The sequence below is a fragment of the Schistocerca piceifrons genome, chromosome 2 (assembly GCF_021461385.2).
Source record: "Schistocerca piceifrons isolate TAMUIC-IGC-003096 chromosome 2, iqSchPice1.1, whole genome shotgun sequence".
Classification (NCBI taxonomy): domain Eukaryota; kingdom Metazoa; phylum Arthropoda; class Insecta; order Orthoptera; family Acrididae; genus Schistocerca; species Schistocerca piceifrons.
The window spans coordinates 445,988,812-446,014,463 of NC_060139.1; the positions used below are offsets into that span (position 1 = coordinate 445,988,812).

The 25,652-nt window shown below is 41.1% G+C and overlaps 1 protein-coding gene across 2 annotated transcripts in view; it reads right to left on the reverse strand.

Moving 5' to 3' along the window:
• Positions 1–25,652, reverse strand: part of LOC124776749 (protein brunelleschi) — a 249,179-nt gene that overhangs the window by 160,797 nt on the left and 62,730 nt on the right. For both annotated transcript variants that reach the window (XM_047251873.1, XM_047251874.1), the window contains exons 5-7: positions 22,293–22,537; positions 21,043–21,443; positions 188–320 (exon numbers count right to left, since the gene is read on the reverse strand). In XM_047251873.1, the coding sequence (XP_047107829.1) occupies positions 188–320; positions 21,043–21,443; positions 22,293–22,537 (779 nt within the window). The remainder of the gene's footprint in view (positions 1–187; positions 321–21,042; positions 21,444–22,292; positions 22,538–25,652) is intronic.

Consider the following 25,652-nt stretch of genomic DNA (forward strand, 5'->3'; position numbering starts at 1 on the left):
ACACCAACTCTCACACAGGACTGCAGTCTCATGCAACTGAAACCACACTGCATCTCCTCTATATGGTGAGTAGCAACTTTTCTTCTCATATAAGGTTACAGAATCCATATTCATAACCACTGTTTGTGAAGTGCTTTCAATTTACACACAGTTTTACACTGAAAAACAACATTAAAACACACTGTACCTTGCTGTAATGAATGATAGCTTCTCTGTAACGCTTTGGAATTTCCTCTTGTGGTAGCACATTCTGAATATCTTGTTGCATTTCAGGTGGTGTAATACCATTGGGCAATGAATTACTATACAAAGAATTCGATCTGCAATACAGCAATGAGAAACATTTAAGAACACTACCATAAATAAATAATACAGTATGGAAGCTTTCTTCATTACAGTAGAAATATCTATAGAATATGTGGGAACTCATTATGAACATCAGTAGAAGTAGTAGGTACACTGCTGGCAATTAACACTGTGATACGAAGAAGGATAGAAAATAAAATTTTACTTATTTGCATATGTAGAGTACAACAGAGTTACAAGAATTAATTTGTAGGTGATATGGGGGTGTACAGGGTGCAAAAATTAGCACCTATCGCATCTGACAGTAACAACAGCTCCGTCCCAGCTGGGTATTGATTTGAACCAATCTAGGGTGAGAGATATAGGAGTATTGCCACACTGTAACCGCAATGAAGACCAAATGCAAATCCTGTGCCATCAATGTAGTACTACACTTATCATAGAACACTTGTTTATTATGGACATAAATGTGCAGGCAGTATTGAACTGTCTCTTGGACACAGAGTGCTGCTATTTATACAAATTATGAATATCCCAGAACATGCAAACATTACAAACAAAAGAAATTTTGAGAACCGTTTAGAAATGATAAACACTAAATAACACATGTTTGCTGGTGGTTAAATTTGGACTGGTGGCCCACAGCACACCAGCTCATGTTCCTAATCACTACTCTGCGTAGCATGCAGCACAGCTAGCAGCAATGTAACTCTGTGCTGCTTCAGTTGTGTGCCACAGTTTATCAACTGCACTGGCTGGTGAGCTGTACCATGTCAGTTTCTCGATAACCCACGACCAGATGTTTTCAATGGATGAGGTATCAGGAGATTGTGTTGGACAGAGCAACACCTGAAAACCCTCTGTACTGCAGGAGCAATGTATAATCTTGTGTCATGAACATCTCTATGATGGAGCACAGCCATTGGCCTTGACATATCTGAAATGTAATAGCTGCAGTCCAAATAACCACCTATGCCTACCAGAATGCAATGTGTTGTGTACACAAGGGCATCACATACCATCACACAAGATGCTTGGCCCTTATGTCAATGGCAAATGCAATATGACAATGTTTGTTTTCCTCATCCATACATGGATACATCCAGTAAGGCACAGGGATTCAGAGAGAAAGGTGAGGTCACACCACTCTCATGTCCACTGTTTTCACTGGGTGCACCACTGTTGATGTGGTCTCTGCTGCCATGTCAAGGGAAGACACAGGAGTTGCTATGAAGACAGTACTGCTTCAAATGTCATGAGAAGACCAATGTGAATATTTGTCATGCAGCAAACAAGAGCATTTCATGACTCAGCTTATGTGATGTGGTTGTATGATACTACATGCTGATGTTAATAATGTCTCTGCCTTCTTGGGCACTAGTCATGAGGGGCTACTAAAATCTGACACTACTTGGACTATGGCCCTTATTTGCATGACTGTCATGGGATTGCACACAATTGCAAACAGCAATATTTGAGGATGATAAGCTATAGTCTAAATAGGCCATGATCCTGTCACCATTTAATTCTGACATGCTGGTACACGTTCCCTTCCTTACACTAAGCACAATATGATTTTCTCACAAACAAACAACACTTTAATGTGTATCTGAATGAGAGCACTGCAGCATAATATATCCTTAAATATGGTAGATGGCATTATTCCTCATGTGGTTGGGGTGAAACACTTATCAGTTGCATATACCAAGATGTAGTACACTTAAAATGAATTTTACGTATGTTGCATGTCCTCTTCAGGGTGTTGCCATTTTGATATACAGCAGAGCATTTTTCAGTGCATTACCTTTTGATTATTGTCAAAATAAGCCCACTAGGGGAAAAAATGGGTAAGAAATGTGATATTTGTCCAATGAATTCAAAGACAGTATGACAGACATGTGAATTTTGAAAACTAACACTATTGGACTTTTAAATCTGAATGTTATTGGAGTTGAACTGTAGCTACAAGCATTTAAAATTTATGTAACAAAAGCATTTATTTTTGTTTGCTCTAAAAACTTGGTTAATGAAAACACACTTGACACACATAACATGCCTCTGAACTTTAGCTCAGATACACTATCAGAACACCCCAATGTAATGCAGAATTAACCACTGTAACGGAGATCTGCCAGCATAAAAGGATGAAGGGAGTGTTGTGTTGTCAGTAGAGATGAAGTAAAAGCAGAATGGGTTGGTCAGGGGAGTCCAGCGGCTTCAAATGTGGACTAATCATAGGATGTTGTGCATATAACAAATCCACCAGGGATATTTCAACATTTAAATGTTCTAAAACTGGCAAAGGTGACTTGGCGATGTGACTGTGAAGTGGAAATGCAAAGGAACAACTACAGGCAAGACAAGGCAGACATCATGTACTAGCAGACAGCGACTGTTGAGCACTGTGGAGGGTGGTTACAGAAAATAACATGAAATCGGTGGAAGAGATCACTAGTGAATTACAAAGTGTTACTAGCAGTCCATCTAGCACAATGACTGTGTGTAGGGATTTAAAAAGAATGGGGCACAATGGTTGAGCAGTTCTCATAAGCCATACATTTCTTTAGTCTGTGCTAAATGACACTAAGTGGTATAGAGAGTGATACCTGGACAGTGAATGACTGGAAATGAGTGATTTAGAGTTAAGAATAATGTTGTACCCTGTGGAAGTCTTGTTTTGTTTTGTTTTGTTTGAGGGTGCACAAACAACTGGGGTCACACACGCCCAAGTCAAAACTATAGAACTCAAAGACAGTGAGGAGTTAAAAAACGACTATATGTCAATCCCAACTGACATAACAGAAGACAGGTAAAAACAGGCACATGGAAAAAGGACTAAAAATGACAACAGACACAAACGGAGATCCAAAACTAAAAAATTAAAAGGCCTTCACCATATTGCCTTGGCATATAAAAAGTAAAACGCAGTCAACAGTCTGTGTATCATTTGCTAAAACGGCCGACAACTCAGACGGCAAACTCAAACGGGAATGTGCAAGGTCAAAAAATGGACATTCCATCAGAAAGTGGCAGACGGTTAAAACTTGGGCACAGTGTGTACAAAGTGGTGGGGTAGTGCCACTTGTTGTTGTTGTTGTTGTTGTGGTCTTCAGTCCTGAGACTGGTTTCATGCAGCTCTCCATGCTACTCTATCCTGTGCAAGCCTCTTCATCTCCCAGTACCTACTGCAACCTACATCCTTCTGAATCTGCTTGGTGTATTCATCTCTTGGTCTCCCTCTACGATTTTTACCCTCCACGCTGCCCTCCAATACTAAATTGGTGATCCCTTGATGCATCAGAACATGTCCTACCAACCGATCCCTTCTTCTGGTCAAGTTGTGCCACAAACTTCTCTTCTCCCCAATCCTATTCAATACTTCCTCATTAGTTATGTGGTCTAGCCATCTAATCTTCAGCATTCTTCTGTAGCACCACATTTCGAAAGCTTCTATTCTCTTCTTGTCCAAACTATTTATCGTCCAAGTTTCGCTTCCATACATGGCTACACACCATACAAATACTTTCAGAAATGACTTTCCGACACTTAAATCTATACTCAATGTTAACAAATTTCTCTTCTTCAGAAACGCTTTCCTTGCCATTGCCAGTCTACATTTTACATCCTCTCTACTTCGACCATCATCAGTTATTTTGCTCCCCAAATAGCAAAACTCCTTTACTACTTTAAGTGTCTCAATTCCTAATCTAATTCGCTCAGCATCACCCGACTTAATTCGACTACATTCCATTATCCTCGTTTTGCTTTTGTTGATATTCATCTTATATCCTCCTTTCAAGACACTGTCCATTCCATTCAACTGCTCTTCCAAGTCCTTTGCTGTCTCTGACAGAATTACAATGTCATCGGCGAACCTCAAAGTTTTTATTTATTCTCCATGGATTTTAATACCTACTCCGAATTTTTCTTTTGTTTCCTTTACTGCTTGCTCAATATACAGATTGAATAACATCGGGGAGAGACTACAACCCTGTCTTACTCCCTTCCCAACCACAGCTTCTCTTTCATGTCCCTCGACTCCTATAACTGCCATCTGGTTTCTGTACAAATTGTAAAAAGCCTGCCGCTCCCTGTATTTTGCCCCTGCCACCTTTAGAGTTTGAAAGAGAGTATTCCAGTCAACATTGTCAAAAGCTCTCTCTAAGTCTACAAATGCTAGAAACGTAGGTTTGCCTTTCCTTAATCTTTCTTCTAAGATAAGTCGTAAGGTCAGTATTGCCTCACGTGTTCCAGTGTTTCTACGGAATCCAAACTGATCTTCCCCGAGGTTGGCTTCTACTAGTTTTTCCATTCGTCTGTAAAGAATTCGTGTTAGTATTTTGCAGCTGTGGCTTATTAAACTGATTGTTCGGTAATTTTCACATCTGTCAACACCTGCTTTCTTTGGGATTGGAATTATTATATTCTTCTTGAAGTCTGAGGGTATTTCGCCTGTTTCATATATCTTGCTCACCAGATGGTAGTGTTTTGTCAGGACTGGCTCTTCCAAGGCCGTCAGTAGTTCCAATGGAATGTTGTCTACTCCCGGGGCCTTGTTTCGACTCATGTCTTTCAGAGCTCTGTCAAACTCTTCACGCAATATCATATCTCCCATTTCATCTTCATCTACATCCTCTTCCATTTCCATAATATTGTCCTCAAGTACATCGCCCTTGTATAGACCCTCTATATACTCCTTCCACCTTTCTGCTTTCCCTTCTTTGCTTAGAACTGGGTTTCCATCCGAGCTCTTGATATTCATACAAGTCGTTCTCTTTTCTCCAAAGGTCTCTTTAATTTTCCTGTAGGCATTATCTATCTTACCCCTAGTGAGATAAGTCTCTACATCCTTACATATGTCCACTAGCCATCCCTGCTTAGCCATTTTGCACTTCCTGTCGATCTCATTTTTGAGACGTTTGTATTCCTTTTTGCCTGCTTCACTTACTGCATTTTTATATTTTCTCCTTTCATCAATTAAATTCAATATTTCTTCTGTTACCCAAGGATTTCTACTAGTCCTCGTCTTTTTACCTACTTGATCCTCTGCTGCCTTCACTACTTCATCCCTCAAAGCTACCCATTCTTCTTCTACTGTATTTCTTTCCCCCATTCCTGTCAATTGTTCCCTTATGCTCTCCCTGAAACTCTGTACAACCTCTGGTTCTTTCAGTTTATCCAGGTCCCATCTCCTTAAATTCCCACCTTTTTGCAGTTTCTTCAGTTTTAATCTACAGGTCATAACCAATAGATTGTGGTCAGAGTCCACATCTGCCCCTGGAAATGTCTTACAATTTAAAACCTGGTTCCTAAATCTCTGTCTTACCATTATATAATCTATCTGATACCTTTTAGTATCTCCAGGGTTCTTCCACGTATGCAACCTTCTTTCATGATTCTTGAACTTAGTGTTAGCTATGATTAAGTTATGCTCTGTGCAAAATTCTACGAGGCGGCTTCCTCTTTGATTTCTTAGCCCCGATCCATATTCACCTATTACGTTTCCTTCTCTTCCTTTTCCTACTGCCCAATTCCAGTCACCCATTAGTATTAAATTTTCGTCTCCCTTCACTATCTGAATAATTTCTTTTATTTCATCATACATTTCATCAATTTCTTCATCATCTGCAGAGCTAGTTGGCATATAAACTTGTACTACTGTAGTAGGTGTGGGCTTCATATCTATCTTGGCCACAATAATGCGTTCAGTATGCTGTTTGTAGTAGCTTACCCGCATTCCTATTTTCCTATTCATTATTAAACCTACTCCTGCATTACCCCTATTTGATTTTGTGTTTATAACCCTGTAGTCACCTGACCAGAAGTCTTGTTCTTCCTGCCACCGAACTTCACTGATTCCCACTATATCTAACTTTAACCTATCCATTTCCCTTTTTAAATTTTCTAACCTACCTGCCCAATTAAGGGATCTGACATTCCACACTCCGATCCGTAGAACGCCAGTTTTCTTTCTCCTGATAACGACATCCTCTTGAGTAGTCCCCGCCCGGAGATCCGAATGGGGGACTATTTTACCTCCGGACTATTTTACCTCCGGAATATTTTACCCAAGAGGACGCCATCATCATTTAATCATACAGTAAAGCTGCATGCCCTCGGGAAAAATTACGGCTGTAGAGGAGGTCGTTCAAGTCACTGGGAGAGGTTTAATAATCCGGAGCTTAATCCTGTGAAGGCAGGCCATTGGCAATGCCAAAGGGACACCACCTCCTGACAGACAGCAATACATAGATCATCAGAGGGAATATAGGTAGTTGTGGGCTGAGGTGCTAGGATCGCAGCTTCGGTAGCAGCCTTGTTTCCTGGCAGACCGACATGACCAGGAACCCACATAAACATCACAGTGACTCCACCAAGAGTGAGCAAGTGACAGTTTTCCCGGACCCGCTGCACTAAGGGATGAGTGGTGTACAGTGCACAGACTTTTAAGGGCGATGAGTGAGTCTGAGCAGAGGACATATTTGAAAAGTCTGTGTCGCTGGATGTACTCCGTGGCCTGATACAGGGTGAAGAGCTCGGCTGTAAATACTAAGCAGTGTGCCGGAAGCCGATATCTAAACACACGGGTACAAATAATGAAGGTACACCTGACCCCACAGCCAGCCCGGGGGCCATCAGTGTATACAAAGGTACTGTGGTGAAGTTCCATGTGAAGTTCGTGAAACTGAAGGCGATAGACCGAGGCTAGAGTAGTGTCCTTAGGAAGCGAATGAAGGCCAAGGTTAACTTGGGCCACTTCATGAAGCCAAGGTGGCGAAGGGTTCACACCCACCGAGAAAGGTGCAGGCAGTGCAAACTTAAGCCGCTGTAGCAAGTGCCAAAAGTGGACTCCAGGAGGTAACAGAGAAGAAGGACGAGCTCATACTGATGATCAAAGGAATCATCAATGAAGGAGGCATAGGATGGGTGGCCATGCATGGCAGACAAATAGCATGCATACCTGCTGAGGAGAAAGTCACAGCAGTAGGACAGTGGTAGTTCAGCAGCTTCAGCATACAGACTCTCAACTGGGCTGGTGTAAAAGGGGCCCATGGCCGAGTGGATGGCATGATGGTGGATAGTGTTGAAGTGACGTAAGAGGGATGGGCACGCAGACGCATCAATAAAGCACCCATAATCAAGTTTCAAACGGACAAGGGACTGGTACAAACGGAGGAGGGTGGTTTGATCGGCACCCCAGTAAGTACCATTGAGGACACCTAGAACACTGAGGAACCGTGTACAGCGGGCTCCAGATAAGAGACACGAGAGGACCAAGAGATTTTCCTATCGAGAATGAGCCCCAGAAATTTTGTAGTTTCACTGAACAGAAGGGCAACAGGTCCAAAATGTAAAGATGGTGGGAGAAAAACTTGTGTTGCCAGAAATTCGTACAGACAGTTTTGTAAGTAGAAAAAGAAAAGTCATTGTCGATGCTCCAGGAGTAAATTAAGACCATCAAGACACCACTGAAGACGCCGCTCAGTGAGACATGTCCATGGAAAACTCTAATAGATGGCAAAATCATCAACGAAAAGGGAACCAGAGATGCCCGGTGGGAGACAGGCCATGATAGGGTTAATGGCGATAGAAAAAAAGAGGACAGCACTCAGGACGGAACCCTGAGGCACACCGTTTTCCTGGATAAAGGTGTCCGATAAGGCAGAACCCACACGCACCCAGAAAACTCTATCTTTTATAAAAGCCTGAAGGAAGGAAGGCAGGTGGTGACGGAAGCTCCACATGTAAAGAGTACAGAGGATACCAGTTCTCCAGCATGTGTCACAGGCCTTCTCCAAATCGAAAAACACGGCCACAGTCTGGGATTTTCACAGAAAACCATTCATGACATGGGTGGACAAATTAACGAGATGGTCTAGTATAAAATGCCGCACTCGAAATCCACACTCAGGGTGTATACGCACACAAGGAAAACAAATTCCCAGATTTTTCCTGGAGTTCCCAATTAAAGGCATATTTTCTCCTTGGTGAAAATACACCTTTTCCGTGTTAAGTGACAATATAGTTTTCCTCAGAACTGTAAAACTTATAAATCCTTTGAATGGTTATGGTTTTATACACCGGCGTAGAATTTCTCAGCCCTTTAGAAAATGAAAATCAGAAAAAAAAGATAATGTACGATGCTTATTTTCATATTACGAAAGCATAAATTCAAATTCCACCAAACACCACGTGTTATTTTCCGAAGCACCACAGGCTATTTTCCAAAGCACCACGTGTTATTTTCCGAAGCTTTGAAATCAAGATTGCAGTGCGCTTTTGTAAGCCAGTCATACCTCATGTCACGTGATCTCTCCACCCGATACAGGGGATATTCAGAGCTTAGGATACGCGATACAGTCAGCCAATAGCATTATCACTGTTAAGTAGTGCGTACACACAAATAAGAAAAGTTAATGGTGTAAATTAATATACAATGTTGCTACAAGAAAAGCAGGGCTTTCACATATAATATTGGTCTTGATGACTGTTAAGCTGCAAGAGAAGCTAAACTTTCACGTATAATGTTGATATTTTTTGCATGTGTTACACTTTAAAATACATAACACAAATGTGCCAGTAAAATTTTTAATACTGACGTAAATGTCTGATCTTCTGGGCTCGAAAATTTTTCTAAATGGTCATCCTCAAATAGTTGATTTTTAAATGAGAGTCAAATGCTCTGTTATTTGTGAAATTCATCGCACATTCTTGCACTTAGTTCATCTTGCGTAAAAGGAAATTTACTTTTGAAAGTAATGCTTTTCAATCAATCATTCGCAATACTTTCCCATGACTTGTTAGAAAGAGGTTCGTTTCAACAGTTGCCAAAGAGCGCCAGATAACAGGTGTCACCATGCTTGCGCAGCTACGATGACACACGAAGCCCGTATGTTCATACATGTAAAACATTAAAAGATCTTACATTATGTCATAAAAGAAACAAGACATCAGAGGAATTTCGTGAACCATACTAAAATGCATAATTCGGCTTAAAGAGCACATTCGTATGTCCAGATTCGGTTGTAAATTTTCTTGGAGTACCAGTACTGTATTATCTCATTTTTGGTTCTTTATTATGGCATAATGCCATAAGTGCTAGAAGATGAAAACATGCTCTTTTGAAATGTAGCTAACAGTTGAAAATAGCCAATAGTGTGGAATTAAACAATTTGTTTCAAAGAAAACTGACTGCCTCAGCCGAAAAGATTAATAAAGCCATACTTCTTTAGCAGATCGACAAAAATACCTTCACTGTTCTGTAGGGTGATTAATGCTTGACTGAAATTGCCTCCTTGGGCAAATACCCCGGTTTGCTCCCAGTGAATATGGCAACTTGTGCGCACCAGTAAAATTTTTCTGGGTAGCATCTTGCTGCTTGCTTATACAGCTAACAGCCACACTTTTGTAGCCAGAAGCAGGAGAAGGTACATGTGCGACTCACCTGCGCATGCACATGGGCATGGGCCTGCCCGCAGCTGCTCACACGATTCTAATGTAAACAGTTATGACGTCATGGTCATCCGAGGCAATTTGTTGCTATGAAGCATTGCGTAGTCTTCCTAAAGCATTTTGACACATTTTGCTACTGGCCGATGCTTCTATGAGCACTGTGTTTTGTTGTGTACATGGCGCATTTCCTTTGCAACTTAAATTTTATTTTAGTTTTTTCCTCTTGTTCATGTTTTATTGTTGCAGTATTGCTGTAGCGGGATGCAGTAATATCCTTTGTTAGAGTATTATTTCTTACCAGTCATAATTACAAAAAATTAACTGAAAACTAAAACAAAAACAAAACAAACAAAAAATCCCAAAATTCTAAAAAATTCCGGCATTCGTCAGTAAATTGCAAGACTTGAGCCACCGTACCAGCCAGGCATAAATCATGCGTTCCATCACCTTGCAAATGCAGCTGGCAAGAGAGATGGGGCAGTAGCTAGAAGGAAGGTGTTTGTCCTTACCAGGCTTATGTATGGGTTCGATGGTGGCTTCATGCTAGTGTCCAGGAAATGTGCCCTCTGTCCAGATGAGGTTGTACATGTTAAGCAGAAAGTGCTTGCCCGCAAAAGAAAGGTGCTGCAACATCTGAATATGGATGGCGTCCGACCCTGGGGAGGAGGATCGGGATGAACTGTGAGTATGATCGAGCTCCCTCATAGTAAAGGCGGCATTGTTGGGCTAACGATTTGGAGAAGAGAAGGGTATCGGCCAAGCCTCCTCCACTCGTTATTGATGGAGGAAGGCAGGGTGACAGTAGGAAGAGCTAGAAACTTCCGTAACTTGGTGGCCCAAGGTGTTGGAGATAGCAATAGGGTCCACGATAACATCGTCTGCTACTGTCAGGCCAGAAATAGGGGAATGGATCTTGGTCCCAGACAGCCATCAGAGGTTGGCCCACATGACAGAGGAAGGGATGGAACTGTTAAAAGAACTAGTGAATGAAATCCAGCTAGCCCGTTTGCTATCCCAAAGAAGGTGATGACACTTTGCATGTATCTGTTTATAATGAAGGCAGTTTGTCACTGTAGGATGATGGTTAAAAACGCAGAGAGCACGTCTCCGTGCTCGAATGGCAATGTGGCATGCCCCAGTCCACCAAGGGACGGGGACACAAAGTGGTAAAGAGTAAGTACCAGGAATGGAACATCCTGCAGCAGTAAGGATAACATTGGTGATGTAGTCCACCTGGTCATCACAACTGTGAAATCTTGTTCTTCGAAGGTCACCAGGGAGGAGTAAAGCTGCCAGTAGCCTTAGTAAGCTGCCATTTGGGCGAAGAACGAAGAAAAGGCAACGAACACTAAAAGGAACAAAAGACGACAAGAAAACAACAGGGAGATGCAAGAAACAGTTAGGAGAGAGTAAAACAATGAAGCAGATTACAGTGGCTGACCAACTACGAAAATAAAAAGGAAAAGCCAGCCACCCTGCAACACATTAAAACCTCCACCCTAAAAGCACTAGGGTGGAGGACACAGAGGGTCAAAGGACATGCATTAAAACTCAGATCGAATGATAAAACCCACCCTCACGGATGAAATGTAAAACCAAACCAGCCGATGAGGTGTTGTCTGCTAAAATCAATCATAATGAGTCCAGCAACCAAAGATGAAGTCGCAGGGCAGCCAAAGGAGGACAGAGTAGAAGAATATGGGCAACTGTCAACCGGGCGCCGCACCAACACTGAGGTGGGTCTTCACAGCGCAGGATGTAGCCATGGGTTGCCTAGGCATGGCCAGTGAGGAGCCGACTGAGAACCACGGAGTCCATGTGAGGGGCCCTCATCGAGGACTTCCACACGTTTGTGGTCCCCTTAATGGCTCGCAGTTTGTTGCACGTACTGATATTTTGCCATTCCATCTCCCAAAGCTGAAAAACCTTGAAGCATAATAACGAACGCAGGTCAATTGTGGGGATGCCAATCTCCAGAAGTGGTTTGGGTGTAGCTTGTTTGGCCAGCCTGTCAGCAAATTCATTTCCGGGGATTCTGACATGACCAGGGGTCCAAGCGAACACCACTGAATGACTGGATCCTTCCAGGACATATATGGACTCCTGGATGGACAACACCAAAGGAAGACAAGGGTAGCACTGGTCAATAGTTTACAGGCTGATCAAGGAGACAGTACAAAAAAAAAAAAAGAAAGACTCCCCAGGGCATGAATGGAGATACTGAAGTGCACGAGAAATGGCCACACGTTTGTGGTCCCCTTAATGGCTCGCAGTTTGTTGCACGTACTGATATTTTGCCATTCCATCTCCCAAAGCTGAAAAACCTTGAAGCATAATAACGAACGCAGGTCAATTGTGGGGATGCCAATCTCCAGAAGTGGTTTGGGTGTAGCTTGTTTGGCCAGCCTGTCAGCAAATTCATTTCCGGGGATTCTGACATGACCAGGGGTCCAAGCGAACACCACTGAATGACTGGATCCTTCCAGGACATATATGGACTCCTGGATGGACAACACCAAAGGAAGACAAGGGTAGCACTGGTCAATAGTTTACAGGCTGATCAAGGAGACAGTACAAAAAAAAAAAAAGAAAGACTCCCCAGGGCATGAATGGAGATACTGAAGTGCACGAGAAATGGCCACCAGCTCTTCAATGAATACTCTGCAGCCGTTGGGTAAGGAATGCTGTTCAATATAGCCACGGTAAATTTAAGCAAAGCCAACACGACCATCAGCCATCGAGCCGTCGGTGTAAACCACTTCAGAGCCCCGGAACATGTCAAGAATCAAGAGGAAATGACAGCGGAGAGCCGCAGAATTAACCGGGTCCTTAGGGCCATGTGAAAGGTCCCGAGGAAGCTGCAACTGAGGTGTACACTATGGAGGCGTACTTGAACGCACCCCAAGTAGAGGTGGCAAAGGGTAGGATTCCAGTTCAGAGAGAAGGGACCGCACGTGAACCACAATCATTAGCTCCAACCTGGATCACCAACGCGGGAAATGTACTGCCATGGGCAGGAAAAGTAGATGGTAATTCGGATGTTCAGGAGAACTAATGAATGTGTGCTGCGTAACTGGCCAGCAGTTGTGCACGTCTGATCTGCAATGGAGGGACCCCAGCCTCCACCAGTACACTGGTCACTGGTCTTGTCCTAAAAGGTCCTGTCACTAGTCGAACCCCGCAGTGGTGCACAGGGATTTATAACGCTGAGGGTGCTGCCGAACCATAAACCACACTCCCGCAGTCAATTTGGGATTGGACAAGGGCTCTGTAGAGCCGAAGCAGCGTAGAGTGATCTGCACCCCCAATTGGTATTGCTCAAGCAACAGAGGGAATTGAGGTGCTGCCAGCACTTCTGCTTAAGCTGATGAAGATGAAGAAGCCAAGTCAATCGAGCGTCAAAAACCAGTCCTAACAATCAATATGTCTCTACTACAGTGAGTGGATCATCATGAAGGTAAAGTTCTAACTCTGGATGAACAGTATGACTTTGCGGCTGAAAACTGGAAGCCGTGGGCTAGAGCCCATGACTGCGCCTCGTGGATGGCTGTCTGTAGGCGATGCTCAGCAACACCAGTACTGGAGCAACAGTACGAAATGTGGAAGCCGTCTGCAAACATAAAAGGTGAGATGGAGGGCCTGAGAGGTGCTGCTAGACTGTTAATGGCCACTAAAAATAGACACACTCAATACAGTCCCTGAGGAACTCCATTCTCCTAGATATGTATGGAACTATGGGAGGTACCAACTTGGACACGGAAAGTACGGAGTGACAGGAAGTTTTGGATAAAAATCAGGAGTGAACCCCAGAGACCCCACTCATACAATGCGGTAAGGATATGATGTCGCCAGGTCGTGTCGTATGCTTTACATAAGTAAAAAAAGATGGCAACTAGGCGTTGCTGTCAGGAAAAGGCTGTTTGGATGGCAGACTCGAGGGCACAAAATTATCAGTGGTAAAGTGACCCTGGCAGAAGCCACCCTGACATTGAGCCAGTAGGCCACATGACTCAACTGCTGACATACCATACATTCCAGCAGTTTACAAAGAAAATTGGTGGGGCTGATGGGCCGATAGCTATCCACATCAAGAGGGTTCTTAGTGGGTTTGAGCACCGGAATAATGGTGTTCTACCACCATTGCAATGGAAAGACACCATCGCACCAGATCCGGTTGAAGATGACGAGGAGATGTCACTTGTAGTCAGATGAGAGATGTTTAATCATCTGGCTGTAAATCCGATCAGGCCCAGGAGCTGTGTCAGGGCAATGTGCAAGGGCACTGAGGAGCACCCACTCTGTAAATCGGGTATCATAGGATTCACTGTCCCATGTAGGGAATGAGAGGACGTTCCCTTCCAGCCGTTGTTTGAGAGTGCGAAAGGCTGGGGGTAATTCTCCGATTCAGAGGTTCAAGCAAAGTGCTCAGCTAACTGCTCAGCAATCGCGTATGCGTCAGTAGATAACACGCCATTTATGGTAACATCGGGAACACCTGGTATCCAAAAACATGTTTGATCTATGCCCAGAGTTGGGAAGATGACTTATGGCACCCAATTGTTGAGACGTATCTCTACCAACACTCCTGCTTCCGTTGTTTGATAAGTTGGTGAACGTGAGTACGGAGTCGTTTAAAGGCCACAAGGTGCTCCAGGAAAGGGTGCCGCTTATGCCGCTGTTAAGTTCCCCGACGCTCCTTAATTGCTTCAGCGACTTCCGGCGACCAAGGGACTGCCTTATGCCTTGGGCACCCTAAAGAGCAAGGGATTGCATTTTCTGCCCAGAAACAATTGTTGTAGTCACCTGCTCAATCACCACATCGATGTTACCATGTGGGGGAGATTCAACGGTGACAGCAGAGGTGAAAGTTTCGCAGTCTGCCTTGTTTAAAGTCCATCTGGGCAGATGTCTATGGGCCTCGTGCTGGGGCAGTGGTAGGAATATGGAGAAGTGGTCACTATCACACAGGTCGTCATGTGCTCTCCAGTGGATAGATGGGAGAAGTCCTGGGCTGCAAATTGGTAAATCAATGGCTGAGTAGGTACTACGAGCCATACTGACATGTGTAGTGGCCCCAGTATTTGAGAGGCAGAGGTCAAACTGAGACAGTAAAGTTTCAACATCTCTACCTCGACCAGTAAGGATGGTGCCACCCCACAAGGGGTTATGGGCATTAAAATCTCCCAAAAGTATGAAAGGTTTAGGGAGTTTATCAATCAGTGCAGTTAATACATTCAGGGGTACTGCACCATCTGGAGGAAGACATACATTGCAGAAAATTTCCTGCACCATTCTTATTCTGACAGCCACAGTTTCATGAGGGGTTTGAAGGGGGCACAGGTTCACTACAGTCTGAGTTTAGGACATAAATGCAAAGTCCACCTGACACTCAATTGTAGTTGCTATGGTTCCTGTAATATCCCTTATATATAGCCACCGAGGGCAGGGGTCTGCATTGCCGGGAACCAGGTTTTCTGGAGGGCAATGCAGATAGCAGGTGTAAAGCTTAACAGTTGCCGTAGCACAGCCAGGTGGTGGAAAAAACTGCCGCAATTCCACTGGTGGATGACGTCATTGTGAGACTGGGAAGGCATGGAACATTCAATGAGGCAGTTTACGTCTCAGAGTCACCTGTGGCCACTGACTTTTTGCCTGAGCAGTCTATATCCATTGTATCTTAGGGTCTGGCGAGATGTAGGTCCTCAGCAGACGCCAGAATCTCCACCCCATCCTCACATACACAGCTTGTAGGTATCAGTGGTGTGGGTGCCACTGCAATTTCCTTGGTCTTAGGGGTCTTCTTTTTGGATTTCTCTCACTGCTCCTTGGGTTTCCCTGGTTGAGAGGACTTTACTGGCTCAGTCTCCATGACTGAGGATGAGCGTGAAGCCCTACGAGCAGCTGCTTTTGAGCTCTTCAGCCACTGGCGGGTGTCTTCTTTTCCTTTTCCACTAGCAGAAACCTGGGAAGGGAGTGACCCAAGGGACCCCTTTGGGAAGGGAGTGACCCAAGGGACCCCTTCCTAACAAGAGAAGCCTAAGAAGACTTACACTTCTCTGGCTTAGAAGTAGGGATGGGCGTCCCCAATTGTTGGGGGGGAGGGGTGTTGCTGTAGGTTGTGTTCCAAAAATGAACAGCATAGAGACAGAAGTGATGACACTTCACTTTCTGCAGGAGCTGACAATCATTTTGCAGGACAATGCTCAAACTTGTACAGAGCAAACTGCTTGTTTGACTGATGAGGCTGCCAAGTGCTATACCACCTAATACACTCCCCTGACTTAAGCCCTCGTGAGTTAAACTCTATTTCTAAACTGAAGGAAACACTTCACAGCATTCGCTTCAGAACTGCTACAAATTAGTCGGGCAATAGACCGCGCCGCTCGAACTGTCAACACAACTGGCACTGCTCTATGAGTATCCTACGACTTCCACATTGCTAGCAACAGATTATACACAATATTGGTGACTACTTTGAAGGTCAGTAAAACTTTGAAACACAAATCTATTTTGTACAAGCTAAAATAAATAGTTGCCACTGTTAAAGTTCCAACCCTCATACATTTTTGTGTTGATAGTCTCAACTGTTTTGACAGTGGAAAGATAAGATCTGGAACCATACAAGGTTTGTATAAAAAGTAATGAGACTATTTTTTGTTGACACGACTGTACTTCACAGTGCGCACTCGCCCGGGGGTGGATTGGTGGTTGGGGGGTGTCTGGCTGAAAACTTGTCTTGGCAGCATCGCTTGTTTAGTGGACACGTTGCAAAGTCGTTGATCGTGGCACAACATGCAGCACATGATCGAGCAATGTTACACCATCAAGTTTTGTGCGAAACTAGAAAAGTCGGGTACGAAAATACTGGATATGTACAGGCAAGCCTATGGCGATGATTGCCCGTCAAAAGCCCACGTTTTCAGTTGGGTGAAGAGCTTTGAAGTGGGCGGGGACAGCGTTGTGGGCGGGGACCGATCTGGATGCCCGTCAACCAGCAATACTGACAAAAACGTCAACTGTGAGAACGTTTTATTGAACACAGCCCATCAGATGAGTGTCAGGATGATAGCAGATGACCTCAGACTTGATAAAATGACAGTGCACATCATCACCAAAGAATTGGTGATGAGGAAGATATGCACCAAGATGGCGCCAAAGATTGTCAGACGTTCAAAAGCAAGCACGAGTGGACACCTGCCAAGACGACCTCCAGAGCCTTGAAGATGGCTGATCTGGAATGTTTAGATAATGTTATCACTGGATACAAAACCTTGGTGTTTCAGTACAACCCAGAGACAAAGTGCATGAGTGCCAAATGGAACACCACAGCATCCTCAAGTCCAACAAAGGCTCGCATGAGCAAGTTGAAGGTGAAAGCCATGCTGATGGTGTTTTTTGACGTCAGGGGTGTGGTTCATCATGAGTTTGTGCTCCAAGGCCAAACTGTCAACGGTGCTTTTTACTATGAAGTGGTCAAGAGACTGAAGGCCAGGGTCCATCGTGTGAGGCCAGCCATCACTGACAATTGGAAGCCGCATCATGACAATGCGCCGAGTCACACATGCTTCATGGTGGCCAGCTACCTTGCCAAGAAAGGGATTCCAATGTTTCCCTAGCTCCCCTACAGTTCCGATGTGGCCACGACATACATTTTTTTTATTCTCCAAACTAAAAACGTCCCTGAAAGGACACTGTCATGGGACCCTGGAGGAGGTCCAAGCCACCACGACAAGGGCTTTGAAGGCAATCCCAGACTCAGCGTTCACTGCAGTGTCTGAAGCATGGAAATCTTGCATGCAGCAGGTTGTTGACTCTTGAGGGTCATACACGGAAGCGTACTAAGTGGTTGTAGCGATATCTACGATAAATCTTGATTTACAAGCTCTCATTACTTTTTATACAAATCCTGTATTGTGAGGAGCTACATAGATTATTTTGCTCAGTATGCTGGTTCATCTGTTTGTGCACACAATATTCTATAATTTTTGATATGATTCGCATGAGTGACATGGGACAACAGTTATTATGAGATGCCTTATCACCTTTCTTCTGGATAAGTTTTACAATAGTAATTTTTAGGAAGTCTGGGAGATTCCTTGGTGTAGCATTTGGTTGATGATTCTGGTTAGTGGCAGTAGATTTCTTTCTTTATGTATAGTATCCTCAACTATGAGTTGAGCCACATTGATAGTGAACTTAGCTGTGTGTTTAAACATACTACATGGTATCCTCAACTGGACTTTAAGTTAAAATTTTCATAAAGAACTTTTAGTTATGTGAGATATTTTACCATGTGGTATCCCCAATTGTAGTTGTGTCATGTTAGCATACCAGACTTATATTTGAACTACTACTACACACACACACACACACACACACACACACACACACACACACACACACCAGTATCATGGAACTGAGCAGTGCTTAGCACATAGAACTTTATCAAATGCTTTGACATTTTAGTAGTGTCTCTGCTGCACACAGTATTTCATGAACTATTAACAATGTAAAATGGTATTGAAAGCCATGGTAGTGCCAAAAAGGCACAGAGGACTTGCTTCTGAGATATGGAATCGCATTTTTTGGTAGTGAAATTGGTATCTTAATCTACAATATTGCAAGTGGTATCGTATTTTACAGTTATGATGAAAGTAGCAGAAAAGATTGTTTTCAAAATAGTATTAACTTTTCAAAGATTGATTAACTTTAGGATGTTAAGTGTATCAGATAACAAGTCATTTATCTTATTATTTTCTGCATTCAAGTTAAAATTACCTATTGTTGAGTTGTTGTTTATATCTTGTTACCCCAAATGCATTAATATTTTCTTTAGAGTTTTTTGTCATAGTATAAGTATTCTTTTCCTCAATATTGCTAATTACTATTTGTACAAAATTCAACAGCAAAATTACATCTAACAAAAATCTAATTTTTCTGAGTGTATTTCATTTTCTGTAAATTATTTTCGATTTAATGTTCTACATTTCGATCTTAGTATGACTATATCTTTACCGATGTACTTTGGAATGACGTTAACTGTGTGCAAGTTGTGTTGTGTTTTTCTGGAAGGAAGGAAGGAGGGAGGGATGGATGTAAAGTTTTTCTGTTGTGTTCAGTTATTGAACAAATTGTAAATTCGAGTTGTGTACAAATGGAATGTATTCCGCTGAGTGAATATTGTAATTGATGGCAGCAAGGCATCTAGGATTATTAAGTACGAAAATTACATACAAATCAGTTTGTCATCTACATTACTCACGAAACATGTCAACACCCACAAGAGAATCTGAGTTCCAGACAGAAGAAATTCAAGCAATGGTTTGAAGGAGATCAACAAAAAAACAAGATGAGTATTTTTTCTTTAATACTACCACTAGACCCAGCCAATAATTTTTTTTACCCATGAAAATTTATTACAATTAATGGTCATCAAATTGTGCATAACAAAAGAGGCCATTAAACTAAAGATTGGTTTTTTACTGATTCAATTTATGTTCACTGACTGGCCTAATTACTCTTCCCAGTTCAGTCAAAGGACTGTCTGTTTTATTGTTTAGGGAGTGCCTAAGCTTGATCTACATGATCTGATATCCTGAGGTTTACAGTAACAAATTCAGTTTTATTTGGCTGAAAGTTGCATATTATATTACCTAAGCAGGACTGAGCCTAGTGGGTTTGTCATTTAGACATTAGAAGTTCAGTGATCTTAATATGTCTAATACATGCTTCACAAGTTTGGTCTTATACCTAATATCTACATTAATATCACTAAATATCAAAATATCAGAACTCTGCAATTTTTGTATTTTAAGAGCATTTTCATTTGAGATTTTTCTATGAACAATTCTGTTTTATTGCTAACAAGAGTGGTACACTGATATAGCTATTAGTTCTTGACTTGGTATCATTACTTCTGAGACTTCAAAAACTGTTTCTATACATAGAGAACTTACATCTATCACTTCATATTTAATTTTTTTCAAGTTTTTCATTTTTTTTTTCATTGACGACATTAGTGCAGTAAAAATGTCTTGTAAACTTAACTGTTTGGGTTTTCCACTCAGCATTGTCTTTCTTACATGCGACTGTAGTTGTTTCACATGGTCTGGACTAGAATCTAACATGCTACTGTCTGAAAATCTGATGTCATTTAACTGTTTTGGTAGACTATTGTCCAATACATCTTGAAACATGTCTCTATCAGCTACGTCCTGTTTAGAGTCACTCGTTGAAGCTGGTAGGTTCGGCATATTTATTTCATTGTTCTGATCACAATCCATTTTTTGTACATGTGTTCGTAAATTATCAATGCTAAAAAAAAAAAAAAAAAAAAAAAAAAAAAAAAAAAAAAAAAAAAAAAAAAAAAAAAAAAAAAAAAAGGTCCAAGTGTTCACACAGCACTGCACTGACAAAATACAAAAATAAATGTTTTAATTAGTACTTAGCTTAATACTGTCCTGATTGGGTAGGTGGCGTCAATTTTAGTAATAAAGTTTCAACATTTACAACCATGTATGTCCATAGTATTGTGTATACTTCATATTCTAAATTATTTGTTTTCTTATGTACATGTATTGAGGAAGATATTGCTAGAAGACCTAGACCTGACAGTACCCTCACACTCAGCCCCTTGCAAAAAGTCACAATATACTGGGTGATCAATGGGCAGCTACCCTAGAGGAACAAAGTGTATACTGGAAAACAGCCTTACATCAAATGGGCATATTTTTAGTTGTCATTGCCTATGATCAGGGGTAGCCATATTCCGACCTGTGTAGGTGAATTTGAATTGGTCACCACAATTATTACAGTCCTGCAGAACTAAATAAAAATTAAACTGAACTGAATACTCATCTTCAGTTTTATTAACAATCACTAGCAGTAAGAGGACCATACCAGTGAAATTCAAATAAATAAATATATGATGAATAGGAAATACAAAAACTGAAGCAAGAGTGAATTTTTTTTAAGTATCTATGAGGGGTATGGTGCAATACAAAGTAAAATGAGATCCACAGCAAAAGAAGATAGTAAAACACACACACACACACACACACACACACACACACACACACACACACACACAAAAACGCAGTGGTGAACTAAGGTGCCTGTCTGCAATTTCACACACAGGTACAACTGGAGTGTAGAAACTGCAGCTAGCTTTATTCGAATATAACTGTTACTTATTAACTGGACTATTGGAAAATCAAGAGATTAAAATGATAGCAATAAATGAAAAATTATATTCAGTAGTATTAAATATATACCAGTTCATACCTTTGTTTGCCAGGGCTGCCCTCTTGTAGTGATGCATTTCGTTGTAATGGAACACTTCGTGATAAATCAGGATATAGTACAACCACGGATGCAGCACACAAGCCTTCAAAAGCTCCAGCCAGCCATAACCAATCATTTACTGAGCGCAAAATGTCAGCAGCAGAACTGTAGTAGCTAAGAGCATCTCCTAGCATTCCTGCTTGAAGTGACAAGTCTCCAAGGTGCTTTGTCATCCTGCCAACACATCGCTTACGGCTACTTCGTGATTCTAGGTCCAAGCCTACAAAATCTTTTTTTTCAAAGGGAGCCAACAGAAGAGACACCCGATCAATTTTTTCACGACTTCGCTCCAGACGCTTGGATTCCAATACCCAAAAGAGTGATGACAGAAACTCTGAGACCTAAGAAAAATAATAAAATAAAATTTAGAGTAATTATTATATAAATACATCATTAAAACTATATTAACAATAAGGTGCATCATTAAAACTCTTATGTAGGCTCATCAGCAATAGCTCACTGACCAACATTCTGCTTGATGGAAATTAGTCTCACAAAATATAGAGGGTGAAAAAAAAGGTTAGGATGGCAGAAGCACAAAAGGGAACATTTTTTGAGCTGCAGCTTGACTACAATTGATTCCCATGGCAATAGAAGAACAAGTAGAGTCGCAAGGTGAACAAATGTTCTATCTTGCAATTAATCCATCAAAGAGTAACAAAATTCATTCATGTAGGTAATCATGTTTGTTGGTGAGCCTTACACGGAGTGAAATGAGCATCACCAGAGAAACTAACTTTTGATATGGAGATGTATGAATCTCAAATGAGGAAAGTATTTTCAAAGTTAGCAGCTCTAAAAAACATTCACATGAATCTCAACTGAGAAAAATATTTCTTAGCCCGGACACTATAAAAAATAAATAAATAAATAAATAAAATAAAATAAAATTAACCATCAGAAAAAGGTAAAGGCTCGATGCACTAAGAAACACATTCCATGTTAATAAGAGATTAAAAATAAATATGAATACAAGGTATTCTATGTGAGAGGTTAAAAACAAACTGACTACTTAAGACCTTGTCATGGCCTCATTTTCTTCCAAATTTTGTTATTGGTTCCTAAATGTAATGCTTTTTAACATTTGTGAGTCAGTTCTTTCCTAACTTTTTTACTCTTTTAATTCATACATTACTTCACAGAATATAAAATCTTTGTAAATGTATGAGCCATACCAAATATAAGCTTACCTGAGTCTCAATACCTTCACAAGATTCACTATCGCGATAAAAAAGGGCTCTTGTCTTGAAGTTAGAAGGAGTACGAAGGATATTTTCATCTCCAGTACTGCCAGATGCATCAATTGCATAGCTATTACAAGCAGGTAGGCCAAGTAGTACACTGCGTGAATCAAACAGCGTAGATGAATACTTTACTTTCAAAGATTCATGTACTCTACACAGTTCATTCAATTCTTGTTGACCATCATATTTGCCTGAAATTGTGGGAATAACTAAGTAAAACAGTAACTGACACTGAATATTTCACTAAGAATGGACAGAAAAATATTTTCTAAAAGGTTATGAATGTAACACAGTAAACAAAATGATATACACTTTTTTTAAAAATTCTTTGAGTGGAGCAGCAAATGACCAAGTCAGTGAGCAAAAAAGTTCAGTAACAAAAATTACGAAAAGTTAATATGTACACAACTACAACTGTTTGAAGAACATGTAGACAAGGATCTAAATATTTAAGGTGAGGAAGTAGGTGCCAGTTATGCAAGAAAAACTACATTTCATTTGGGAATTAAAATGGCCTTTTAGTGTATAGGCATAAAATTTCTTATGGGTAATTGCCACTTAAAGACCTGTTCAAAAAAGCAGATAAAAATTCACTTGAGGCCTCCCTGAGAGACAATCTCCAGTCCTTCCAAATTAACAATGTAAGTGTAGACCAAATGTGGCTTGAATTCAAAGAAACAGTATCGGCAACAACTGAGAGATTTATACCAAATAAATTAACAAACGATGGAGCTAATCCTCCTTGGTACACAAAACAGGTCAAAACACTGTTGCAGAAACAACAAAAGAAATATGCCAAATTTAAACAGAAGCAAAATCTCCAACATTGGCAACCTTTTACAGAGCTCAAAATTTAGCATAGACTTCAATATGAGATGCTTATGATAGTTTCCACAACGAAACATTATCTTTAAACCTGGCAGAAAATCCAAAGAGACCAGCACTCTGGTCATATGTGAAGTATGCTAGTGGCAAGAGACAATAAATATTTTCTCTGCATGATAGCAATGGAGATACTACCGAAGACAGTGCTGCCAAAGCAGAGTTACTAAACAAAGCCTTCTCAAATCCCTTCACCAAAGAAGATGAAGTAAATAATCCAGAATTTGAATCAAGAACACCTGCCAACATGAACAACGTGGAAGTAAATATCCTCAGTGTAGTGAAGCAACTTAAATCACTTCACAAAGGCCAAGTCTTCTGGTCCAGATTGTCTGCTAGTTAGGTTCCTTTCAGAGTATGCTGCTACAATAGCCCCATTTTAACAATCATATACAGCCATTCTCTCAACAAAAGATCCGTACGCAAAGACTGGAAAGTTTCACGGGCCCCACCAATGTTCAACAAAGATAATAGAAGTAATCTACTAAATTACAGGCCCATATCATTAATGTCAATATGCAGCAGGATTTTGGAATATATACTGTGTTCGAACATTATGAATTACCTTGAAAAAATGGTCTATTGACACACAGTCAGCATGGATTTAGAAAACATTGTTCTTGTGAAACACAGGCGGCTCTTTACTCGCATGAAGTGCAGAAGGCTATTGACAAGAAATTTCAAATTGATTCTGAATTTCTGGAAGGCTTTTGATACTGTACCATACAAGTGGCTTGTAGTGAAGTTGCATGCTTATGGAATATCGTCCCAGTTACATGACTAGATTCATGATTTTGTGTCAGAGGTCACAGTTTGTAGTAACTGACAGAAAATCATTGAGTAAAATAGAAGTGATTTCTGGCATTCCCTAAGGTAGTGTTTGCTGTTCCTTATCTATATAAATGATTTGGGAGACAATCTGAGCAGTCATCTTAGGTTGTTTGCAGATGACGCTGTCATTTATCAACTATTTAAGTCATCTGAAGATCAAAATAAATGGCAAAACAATTTAGAAAAGATATCTGTATGATGCAAAAAGTGGCAATTGACACTAAATGGTGAAAAGTGTATGGTCATCCACTTGAATGCTAAAAGGAATCTGTTAAACTTCCGTTACACGATAAATCAGTCAAATCTAAAGGCCATAAATCCAACTAAATACCTAGGAATTACAGTTACGAACAATTTAAATTTAGAGGAACACAAAGAAAATGTTGTGGGGAAGGCTAAGCAAAGACTGCTTTTTATTGGTAGAACATTTAGAAAATGTAACAGATCTGCTAAAGAGACTGCCTACACTGCACTTGTCCCCGCTCTTTTAGAATACTGCTGCATGGTGTGGGATTCTTACCAGACAGGATTAACAGAGTACATCGAAGAAGTTCAAAGAAGGGCAGCAAGTTTTGTATTACTGCGAAATAGGGGAGAGTGTGTCATTGAAATGATTTGCTGTTCCTTATCTATATAAATGATTTGGGAGACAATCTGAGCAGTCATCTTAGGTTGTTTGCAGATGACAATGTTATTTATCAACTAGTAAAGTCATCTGAAGAAACAAAGGGGTTTCTCGCTGCGGCAGAATCATTTCATGAAATTTCAATCACCAACTTTCTCCTCCAAATGCGAAAATATTTTGTTGATGCTGACCTAGAAAGGGAGAAACCATCACCATAATAAAGTACAGGAAATCAGAGCTCACATGGAAAGATAAAGGTGTTCATTTTTCCCGTGTGCTATATTAGACCGGAATAAGAGAGAACTGTGAATGTGGTTTGATGAACCCTCTGCCAGGCACTTAAATGTGATTTGCATAATATCCATGTAGATGCAGATGTAGATCTAGATCCTATACTTCTGTGTATAACATTTACTTGGAAATAATTTCCAATGTTGTGAGTACTGCATCACACTGGTATTACAATGTATTGCTGCTATAACCCAACACAAGGGGAAGTGTTGTCACAGGTAGTGCACACACCAAGAATGTCTGATGTAGGGCTTCACCATTTTTCATGTGAACAGTTTTTTTTTGTGAACTATATATCATAAAGTTTCTGGAATTCTTGATTGCTAAATGCAAAGATACTCACGCTATCCTTCCTATGGCCCCTCTCCCAATCTTACCTTCACTTCGTCTACCATAGCAGTCTGAATTTTTCCAATGTGTGATTGTAAGGAATGTGTGTGAAGTTGGAATGAAATAATGAGAATACCCAACAACTGTAAGAATACTAGCAACAGAGGTAGTAATAATAATAGTTAAAAACAAAAGTAACAATGACTGATTTGTTGGTTTTATAGGTAATTAAAGGAATAGAGTACAAGATCAATTGCCTTTTGTTTGGAGAACAAGTGTTCCTAATGAGAATTAATAGCTGTACGACTGTTCTATCATCGAGTATGAAAAGTAGCAGGTGGTGGTGG